The sequence below is a fragment of the Brassica oleracea genome, chromosome C9, assembly GCF_000695525.1.
Source record: "Brassica oleracea var. oleracea cultivar TO1000 chromosome C9, BOL, whole genome shotgun sequence".
Classification (NCBI taxonomy): Eukaryota; Viridiplantae; Streptophyta; class Magnoliopsida; order Brassicales; family Brassicaceae; genus Brassica; species Brassica oleracea.
In genome coordinates this window covers 11,566,017-11,576,581 of record NC_027756.1, presented here as the reverse complement: position 1 = coordinate 11,576,581, position 10,565 = coordinate 11,566,017, and the positions used below count along the sequence as shown (strand labels likewise).

Below are 10,565 nucleotides of genomic sequence, written 5' to 3'. Positions count from 1 at the left end.
TTGCAGAAAATCTAGAAGAAACAGAGGACCTGATCGCAGACACTGGTCCTTGTTTGATGATGCGACGTGTTTGCCTTGTTCCACGCCATATTGATGACAATCCACAATGCCATAACCTGTTCCACTCGAAGTGTACTATTGCCGGCAAGGTTTGCAAATTTATTATTGACTCGGGAAGTAGTGAAAACGTAGTGGCAGAGGACGTTGTCAACAAACTCAATCTGACAACAGAACTTCATCCATATCCATATAAACTCGCATGGCTAGACAAGAAGACAGACTTGACCATTACTCGACGTGCTCTCATATCATATTCAGTTGGTGGCACATTCCAGGATCAAATTTATTGTGATGTAGCACCGATGGACGCTTGTCATCTTCTCTTAGGACGCCCTTGGCTATTTGATCATCGAGTAAAACACGATGGTTATCACAATACCTATAGCTTCCGTTTCAACGATAAAAACTTCACACTGCAACCCTCTTTACCTGAGAAGCAGAGTTTACCGTCCTCACCAGTCCTTATTCTCCAACACAAACCTTTTGAGCGAGAGATGCGAGAAGAGGGACGTGTTCTGATCCTGCTGAACTCACCAGTCAACACATCTTTACCGCAAATTCCGGATAGCTTTAAAGGTCTGTTGACCAAGTTTCAGGACGTCTTCCCCGACGAGTTACCAACTGGCCTTCCTCCTCTAAGAGATATTCAACACCGTATTGATCTAGTTCCAGATGCTATCCTACCTAATCGAGCTCATTACCGTATGAGTCCAAGTGAGCATAAAGAACTGCGACGACAAGTTGAGGATCTTATCACGAAAGGATACTTGCGTGAGAGTTTGAGTCCGTGTGCAGTTCCAGCTTTGCTCATACCAAAAAAAGATGGATCATGGAGAATGTGTGTCGATAGCCGTGCTATTAATAAGATTACAGTCCGCTATCGATTTCCAATACCACGTCTTGATGATCTATTAGACCAAATTGGTGCTGCAACAACCTTTTCTAAACTCGATCTTCGCAGTGGATACCATCAAATCCGTATTCAACCGGGTGATGAGTGGAAGACAGCATTCAAAACCAGAGAAGGGCTGTTTGAATGGCTTGTTATGCCTTTCGGGCTTTCCAATGCCCCTAGTACCTTCATGCGGGTTATGAATCAGTCTCTTCGGCCGTTTATTGGTAAATTTGTGGTGGTTTACTTTGATGATATTCTGATATTCAGTAAGTCATTAGCCGAGCATCTAGAACACTTGGAAGCAGTCCTTCTTATCCTTCGTCGTGATCAATTATATGCGACGATGAAGAAGTGTGAGTTCGTCTCTCCTAAAGTCCACTTTCTCGGCTACATTGTTTCCGCAGAAGGACTCGCCGTGGATCCTAGTAAAGTGGATGCAATTAAAACGTGGCAAACTCCATCTACATTGTCTGAGACACGAAGCTTTCATGGTCTCGCATCTTTTTATCGAAGATTTGTGCCACAGTTTAGCAGCTTAATGGCGCCTCTCACGGATTGTATTCGACGGGATGGTGTCTTCGCATGGACTCCCGCCGCAGCCACCGCGTTTGAGATTATCAAATCAAAGTTGATTTCAGCTCCTATACTTGCTCTACCTGATTTTACCCAGGTCTTTGAACTCCATTGTGATGCTTCTAAGTTGGGAATCGGTGCTGTCTTGAGTCAGCGAAACCGGCCTATCGCCTTCTTCAGTGAAAAGCTGGCAGGAGCTCGTTTACGTTATAGTACTTATGATGTGGAGTTTTATGCCGTGGTTCAAGCAATCAAGCACTGGAGACATTATCTTTTTCATAAAGAATCCGTTCTCTATACAGATCACGATGCGTTAAAACACTTGAGTAGTCAAGATAAGGTCTCGGCTCGTCATGCCTCGTGGGTGTCTTATTTACAACAGTTTACTTTTGTTATCAAGCACACGTCGGGTATCTCCAATCGAGTGGCTGACGCACTAAGTCGTCGTCGTTCTTTGCTGGGTGTTCTTCATGTTTCAGTTCCCGACTTTGCAGCTTTTGCTGACTTATACGAGTCTGATGAATATTTTGGTCGGATTCTTCTTGATGTTCATAATGGCGTATCACGCGATTTCACTCTTCATGATGGGTTTCTTTTTCGTGGTGACCGTCTCTGCGTTCCGGATTGTACCTCCGTCTTCAACTAATCGCTGAAACACATAATGAGGGTCATATAGGACGCGACAGAACATTGCATTTGATCTCTGTGTCATATTATTCTCATCGTCGCCGTGTCCTATTTGAAGTTGGTGATCAAGTTTGGGCGTTTCTCACTAAGGATCGAATGCCAGCTCATGCTTATAACAAACTCAAGGCAAAGAAAATAGGTCCTCTCACAGTCCTGGAGCGTATTAATGATAATGTATATCGTCTGCAACTTCCAGCTCATATCACTACCTCGGATGTATTCAATGTTCGTTATCTCTCTCGCTATGCTCCACCGGATCCGGTTCCTGATTTGAGGTCGAATCTTTCTCACCCCGGGCGACCTGATGCAGCATCATGATACCTTCACCGCCAAGCAACTGTTTTTCTATTTCGGTTTTTAGAAGATTTCCTTTTCTAATTATGAATTCCTTTTAGTAGATTTTCTATTTTTAACAGAGTTAGGTTATTATAAACCGTCTCTAGGATCCTATATAAGGGATTATAAGTTGGCTTTGATAAGTAGTTTTTGAAAGATAATAAACTAGAGTTTCTCTAAAGCCTTGCATTGATTCGATTATGTCGTCAATACGAGAGCCGTGTATCGAATTTGATTAAGTTCTTCGATTCAAGAAGTCAGGTCTCTAAAGATTTAACCTAAATCTTTAGATTTGAGCTGAGTTACCGTTGATACGCTGCGCCAGAAGGTAAATATAATTTTTTTGGTTTTGTTTCGGGTTCCATCGGGAATGGGTTGGTTTGAGTCTAAAATTTTAGAACCGTAAAGTACCAAATTAATTTGATTATGATTTGGTTTTAGTATTTAGTATTCGAAATACCCAAACACCTGGAAAAAACCCCAAGTATCCGGAAAAAGCTAAAAAATAGTTAGAAAAATAAAATTTTAGCCGAAAATCCAAAACTTAAAAAATATATAAAATACCAAAAATACCCAGAGTTTCCAAAATTCTAATATTTACATAGTTTTCAATTTATTCATGTACCAGATCGGGTCTTAAGTAGAATACAGATCCTCAGTTTTATTATTTAGTTAGATATGGGCATTCATGTCTGTTCTGATTCGGATTTTTGAATTCAGATAAAATACTCAGATCTAATTAACACAATAAAATTGAGGAAGGTAGTTTTGAGTTCTTTTTATTCTTCTTTGTCGTAAGATCAAGCATAAGGTGTAGTCGATGGACAATAGGTGAATATTCTTGTGTTGCCTTTTGTTGGTACCATAGGTCCGCTAACATAGAGCATGGAGTTGAGTCTGAACTGGCGAACTGAAGTCAGTTTTGGAACCATATTTCCCACATCTAATATGTGCCCAGTCCTGCAGAAAGGCGCAAATGAACATGATCTATTAAACCAAATCCTCGGCTCGCCAAATCTGTTTATCTCTTAGTTGGTGTGGTGCAATCTTTCTATATTTTCCCCTTAATCTCCTTTTTGGAGCCTCCAATAATGTTTTTGAAGTTGTTTATGTTGAGGTGAGTTTTAATTTTTTTCTTTTGTTTTCAATTAGTCTGTAAAATGTATTGTACATGATAAATTAAAATTGATTTTTTTTACATTTTTTTATTTGATGCTTGTGACCAAGATAATATGGTTTTATCTTGAATTGTTTGGAATCAGTTGCTTGTTTATCCCATTTAGAACACCGCAAAATATGGATCTATGACATTTTTATTCATAAGAGTTTGGCCTCGCGAAGGGAACCTATATACATTAGAACCTCTATAAATTAATAATGTTGATACTTTAAAATTTTATTAATTTATAAAGATATTAATTTACAAAAGTTTCATTTTTTAAAATTTTTAAATTTTTGAATATTTTTATTAATAAAATAAGAAAATATTTGATTTTACCGTATATAAATTATTTAAATTTGACAGGTGAATTCACAATCGTGAATAGACATCTTCTTCACGATTGAACTAAATTAGGACTTGAATTCCCAGAATGAAAAAGGTTCTCATTAATGAGAATGATTCTATAGGAAATATCTGTGAGATACATGTCATTGTGAATATAAAACCAACAATATAATGTTTAATTTGTACTTATATAAAATATATATAGAGATAGATTATTAATTTATGATTTTAATGGGACTATATATTTACATGAAAGTTTTAAAAATATTATTATCTTATTATTTTATCGATTTGTGTCATATTTTACACCGGTCCAAGTTGGGACCGACAAAATTTATTAATTTATAGAAATTATTAATTTATCGAGTATTAATTTATAGATTAATTTATAGAGGTTCTACTGTGTATATATACGAACCACAATCTATGACAGGTTAGCACACAATCTGCTTATTCATGAGTTTTTTTTGTCACAAATTCATGAGTTTTTATCGAAAATACAAAACTTTTGATTGCACACAATCTGCTTCTAGGGTTCTTTATAGTTTATGAATTGAAACCTATACAAATAAACGATATTTTTTTTTTATTGTGCATGAATTTTTTGATTAAAAACCAATCTTTTGAAATACATACATTCTCTATTTTTGGGGTTCGTTTAGGGGTTATGAATTTGAAACAATGACACATGAAGCTGATATTTTTGTCTTGTACGAGTTTTTATATTGATAAGGCAAAGCTTTTTTTTTCTTTTTCTGTTTTGGCCTTTTCGGGATCTTTATGGTTTAAGAATTGAATCTGCTGAAAGGGAGCGACAGAGATTCCAAACTTACCATGCCTGCATAATATTTTAGATTTGATCATGGATGGTTTATCTAAAGTCAAAAGGGTGATTACACCGAGTTTAAATTTACATATAAAGTATTTTTTAATGAGAGTGAAGAATATGATAAAAACCGACTCACTTCTTCATGAGGAGAATAACAGTATGAGCTGCAATGCTTCTGTTTTCTCCAAGGCTATCAACTTTCTCATGGGTTTTAGCTTTTAAGTTCACAACAGAAGGATCTGCACCAAGAAGCTTGGAGAGATTGGATAGGATTGTCTCCTTGTGTGGACTAATCTTCGGTCTCTGTAGAATCAATGTGGCGTCTAGGTTTCCTATCTCGTACCCTGCCTCGTCCATGAGTCTCACCTGGCACATAAAGACAAACAAAACCTCGTTTCAAGCTCAATGAACTCAATCCTTTTTCATGACACATTTTTTCCGCTAAAAATACGCAAATCTCATTCCATCACCAAATTAAAAGTGAACAACACTCAAAGTTTATAGCTTGATTTACATTAGCGAGAATGCAATCAACATTCACAGTAACTAATAAAAAATAAAAGTAAATACAAGAAAGAAACTGTATAGTTTCAAACTAGAGCAGCGATACTTGGAATCAATCATATATGTTGCCTCCTAGGAAATGTAAGAGTACAAGAACCCTTCTATAATTCATCATTCTATACACTTAAGAACCTAATTTAAGAACCTGAGTTATGCCAAGATAGAACTCATGTATGCAAATGCAAGCACGGTAAGATTCTATATAGCTTAAGTGATCACTACAATTAAGAAGGCAGCTGGACTAAAACGTTTAAAGCCTATTCTTTTCTTCACAATCAACAACACCTCGTCTACTTTCTACAGGTGACAAGATTATACTCAAGACTATTACAGAACCTTGACATAAACTAACCAGCAGCTAGGGAAACTAAATCAAACATATAATTTAATATGAAAATCTGAACCACTATACAATACCATAAGCTTAAAGACTGTAACTGGTAGGCATAAGGGAAGTCTCTGCATACAGAAATGAACATCAAAGGGAAGGTACAAAAGCTTACAGCTTCTTTGATGAAGACAGAGGATGCAGCTCCTTTCCACTTAGGATCAGAATCAGGGAAAATCTGGCCTATATCAGGAAGCCCTAACGCTCCCAAGATCGCATCCACTACACAATGGAGTAACACATCCCCTGCACACAAAGCCCCAACATCACCACACAAACCTCAAAGCTCTATTCAAAAGCTCAAAACTTTACCATCGGAGTGAGCTTCGCAGCCTCTATCGTGAGGGATATCAATCCCTCCGATTATCAGAGGGTACCCTCGCTCTAACCTATGCAGATCGAACCCGTGACCTACTCTAAACGGAAGCGTTCTCACTGATTTCTTCACTGGTTCAGTGACGTCGACGGCGGAAGAGGCAGCCGAAGCTGAGACAGAAGAAAAAGAGAGAGACTTTGGCCTCCGTGTAGAGAAACCATGAACGCTGATCGGCGCCGCCGCCGGTGGGAGAAGGAAGGGCTTTTTTGTAATTTGAGAGTGAAACAAAGAAGAAGATAGCTGAGTCGAAGTAGCCATAGCCATCACTTCTCTGATCTCTCTCCCCAGTCAACCAGCCACAACATTTTACTTTATTATTTTTAATTAATTTAAATAATAAATACTTTAAGCTGGGCTTTTTGAATTGAGCCTATACTATAGCCCATTTAAAATTTGATTAGATCTCTGCTAGCCGTTCCAGTACCCGTTCGGGTTCGGGTCGGGTATTTCAGATTTTCGGGTATTTCGGTATAGAGGTATAGAACCCGTTCGGGTATTTATGTACTTCGGATCGGGTTCGGGTATTTATGTACTTCGGATCGGGTTCGGGTATTTTTAGTTCGGGTTTGGTTATTTCGGATCGGATTCGGATATTTAGATTTTGAAAAAAAAAATTAAATTTTTCATTTTTCAAATTTTTTGTATTTAAAAATATAACTTTCACTTGACTATTTTTTTTATTTTTAACAGATTGAATTGTTAATAGATTTGGACATAACATTTTGAAACAAAAAAAAACATTAATTTGGTTATTGTTTCTAAATTTTGGACGTAACTTTTTGCTAATTCTTGAAATAAAAAGTTTGACATGCATTTTAAGTAAGTAGCAAATCATTTTCTCGGTAATTCAATGTATATCATATGAACTTAAAATATGTGTAATATCAATATAAATATTTTATATAAAACGAGAGATGTAAACTATGAATATATGGTTAATTATACATATGTTCGGTTATCTTCGGATATCCATTCGGGTTCGGATATTACTATTTTGGGTTCGAATATCCAATCTCTCCTAATTCAATATCCGTTCGGATATTTTGCTACTTCGGTTCGGATTTCGGTTCGGGTTTTTCTGATCGGGTACGGGTACGGCTTCGGATATCGGGTAAAGTGCCCACCTCTGATCTCTACCGTCGATCGGGTCGTCTTTCCACTGAACGTTTCAAAAGACCGCGTCGTAGAGTATAATTGCTAATCACTTCTTCTTCCGCTTTAGGTTTTCTTCAAACTCCCTCTTTCTCCTTAGAGCTCCAACAAAACGGCGACCGACTGTCTGCGAAGAGAAGATGGCGGCGCCGGAAGCTCCAGTCAAGTACGTCGGAATCCTGAAGGAATCCGCCGCTTTCCGCCTAATGAAATCAATGGTCAGTTAAATTTTGCTAAGCGTAGAGATTTCAACACAAAGATGTAACTGTTATATTTGTGTGCAGGGATGGGAAGAAGGAGAAGGACTAGGTAAAGATAAGCAAGGGATTAAAGGCTATGTCCGAGTCAAAAACAAACAAGATACAACGGGTTCGTTTTCTTCTTCCTAACTCTCTCTCTCTCTCTCTATCGCATAGGTGAATGTAATTTGCTTTTGCAGGTTTAAATTTGTGGAATTTAGATTTGATCTAACTGAAAATAGAGCATATAAGTAATGTGGCTAAATATTTTGAACTTTGAGAGCAGGTGTTGGTGTTGACAAGCCGAATCCATGGGCATTCGATACTACTCAGTTCGATAACATTCTCAAGAAGTTGAAAGTGGTTAGTGTTTCTTTTTTTTCTTCTGGTCTCTTTGAAAATCAAATGGAAGTGATTTCAGTTTCTTTTGTTTGTGTGTGTTATTTGCAGCAAGCAGCTCCTAGCAAGAAAGATGATGGTAAAAGTCTACTTCTTTTTAACTTTACTCATTTTTAAATCATTTCACTCTAGTTAGCCTGATGACTTGTTGTTTCTGCTGTAACAACTTCGGACAAGGAAGCTGAAAGTGAAGATGAAGCTGTCAAATCTGAACCTGCCGTGTCCAAGGTTGCTAAAGTTACTCGTCCACTAGGAAGGTTGTTTCATCTTTTTCTTTTCTTATATATATATATATCTCTTTAGAAATTCTCTGTCGCATTGTGTTTGAGTGTTTCCTTTTTGTTATGTAATTAGGTATAAACGTAGAGAGAAGGGGAAGCTTGTCAATTCTTACTCTTCTAAAGATCTTGAAGGAATACTTGTAAGATTCTCTTTCCAATTCGTTCGCTCTCCTTGTTTGATCCGATTATGGCCAAGATTCATGTCCATTAGCATTTCTTTATGGCTTCTACATGTTATTGGATTTTTCTCTACTGTCACCATTATTTAAACATTATGAAAGTAATAATCTAACCTGAGCTAAATTGTTGATTGCTGTTTTGTAGGTTAAGCGAACTGAGGATCCTTCTCCTGCAGTCTGTGACATTGCTGATACTATGGAGATTGAAATTATATCTGAAGACCAACATGCTAGTGTAAAAGGTGATTAGACTGTTCTGAAAACTTGAAATACTGTGACTTTATTTTGGTTATCCTTTGAGCCGAAACTGTATCGATCTTTTGGACTGAAACAGAACAGAAAATTGAAGAACCTTCTTCAGACTGGTGGGGATTTAAATCCGGGTTTGTCTCGGGTGGTCTTCTTGGAGCCAAGTCTGGCAAGAAAAAATCATCGAAGTCTAACGAGAGAAAAATGTTTTGTGAGGACGATCAAGAGAATCTTTACAACATGGTTCAGGTATGTCTTTGTCTTGCTATCCACTCTTCTTCTCAAGCTGTTCTTTGAAAACATGTTTGTGTATATGATATCTTAATGCTGTGAAATTATGTCTGCAGGATAAAGCCACAGCTGGAAAACAAGGACTTGGTATCAAAGACCGTCCAAAGAAGATAGCTGGTGTTCGTTACCAAGGGAAGAAAACATCTTTTGATAACAGTGATGATGATGATGATGATGATGATGAAGAGGAAGAAGAAGAGAGTGAAGAGGATGATGACAAGGACTCTGTTATCGAAAATTCTTTCCCAGCAAAAAGGAAGCGAGAAGAAAGTGAAGAAGAAGAAGACAACAAGGACTCTGTTATTGAAAACTCTCTCCCAGCAAAAAGGAAGCGTGATGAAATCATTGAGCCTAAAATCAAGTTAAAGAACCTATGCAAGCAGATTCTTAAAAAGGTTTGCTGTCAATTTACTTTGAACAGTCAATAATAGTCTTCTTCTATAACCTCGCTCTCACACATCTTACATTTTCAGGTCGCTGGTAGTAGCGGATCAATGAAGCTGAAACAGCTTAAATCTATGATTGATGAACAAGCACCATCAATTCTCTCAGAGTTCTCTTCAAGGAAAGATGCTATTGCTTACTTGAAACTTAAGGTAATACTAATATTTGCTCATCTTATGTCAAATCTATCCTGTTACTTCTTGTGCCGACTCCTTCACTGAGCTGTGAAATTCATCGAATGTGAGATACAGTATACGTAATGGTAGCGTTGGTACACCTATTCATTTTTATTATAGTTTTTCAGTTTTACTATAGAATGTTCAGTTTTTTTTTTACTGATGTTGGACTTGACATCTCTTTGTTGCAGCTGGAGCGAAGTGAGAAGTTTATTGTGGAGGGAAAGAAAATCAGTCTCGTATCAAAAAAGAAGTGAGTGAGGACAAATATCACTATACCTGCCTGCGTAGGAAAGTGGAGATTAGGGCAAGTTTTGTTACTAATCAACATCAGTATGTATAACAAGTATCATCCTTTAATTTTTTTTTTTTTGATGTGTTTTATAATCTATTAATACATTATATGAGAGTTATGCATACAAACTCCACAATAATCTCTTCTATTTAAGAACATATAGAATACATGATGTATTTCAACATGGCAATGGTTTAATCGGAAAACGGTAATAAACAAGATATGGATTTTAACAAAGACGTCTTATTTATGGTCGGAGAAAATGTTCAGTCGGTTACAAGAGAAATGAAGAGAATGCAACAGAAAGGAAGCCGGTGGCTCGATGAGCTACCGGAAAAGTACAACTAACGGCGAGATAAAGCAAAGGTGAAAACCCTAATCTAGCCGCCAAGTGTTAGTCAGTGATTTCGGATCCTTCTCTCGTTGTCTCCCCTTTCCCTTATATAGACGTCCTGATGCTTCGTCCTTGACTTAATTTACGCCATCTTGGTGGGCCTCCTCAGCTGGGCCGAGAAGCCCGTAGGCGTCCGAGCAGCCGCTGAGCCGAATATACTTTAGTCGATGACGATCGACTAAAAGTACTCAAGAGTCAAGCCGAGAGACCTGACTCTTGAGCCGACCGATCGAGCCGTCGCTCTACCTAAT

The 10,565-nt window shown here is 37.6% G+C and overlaps 2 protein-coding genes across 3 annotated transcripts; one reads left to right on the top strand and one right to left on the bottom strand.

The window, feature by feature from the left end:
* Positions 1-4,887: 4,887 nt before the first annotated feature.
* LOC106315698 (2-C-methyl-D-erythritol 2,4-cyclodiphosphate synthase, chloroplastic-like) lies at positions 4,888-6,508 on the bottom strand. Its single transcript, XM_013753498.1, has 3 exons — positions 6,152-6,508; positions 5,955-6,085; positions 4,888-5,253 (listed from the first exon to the last, which is right to left on the bottom strand). The coding sequence occupies exons 1-3, from the start codon at positions 6,477-6,479 to the stop codon at positions 5,020-5,022; spliced, it is 693 nt and encodes a 230-aa protein (XP_013608952.1). The 5' UTR covers positions 6,480-6,508; the 3' UTR covers positions 4,888-5,019.
* Positions 6,509-7,447: 939 nt separating this feature from the next.
* Positions 7,448-10,059, top strand: LOC106313521 (PIN2/TERF1-interacting telomerase inhibitor 1-like). Of its 2 annotated transcripts, none has more exons than XM_013751344.1 (11): positions 7,448-7,585; positions 7,652-7,736; positions 7,893-7,969; positions 8,057-8,084; positions 8,187-8,262; positions 8,360-8,426; positions 8,611-8,707; positions 8,800-8,963; positions 9,062-9,400; positions 9,479-9,601; positions 9,817-10,059. In XM_013751344.1, the coding sequence occupies exons 1-11, from the start codon at positions 7,508-7,510 to the stop codon at positions 9,880-9,882; spliced, it is 1,200 nt and encodes a 399-aa protein (XP_013606798.1). In that variant the 5' UTR covers positions 7,448-7,507; the 3' UTR covers positions 9,883-10,059. The 2 variants fall into 2 exon arrangements, with proteins under 2 accessions (XP_013606798.1, XP_013606797.1); XM_013751343.1 differs by having other exon boundaries at positions 8,172-8,262.
* The last annotated feature ends 506 nt before the right edge of the window (positions 10,060-10,565 follow it).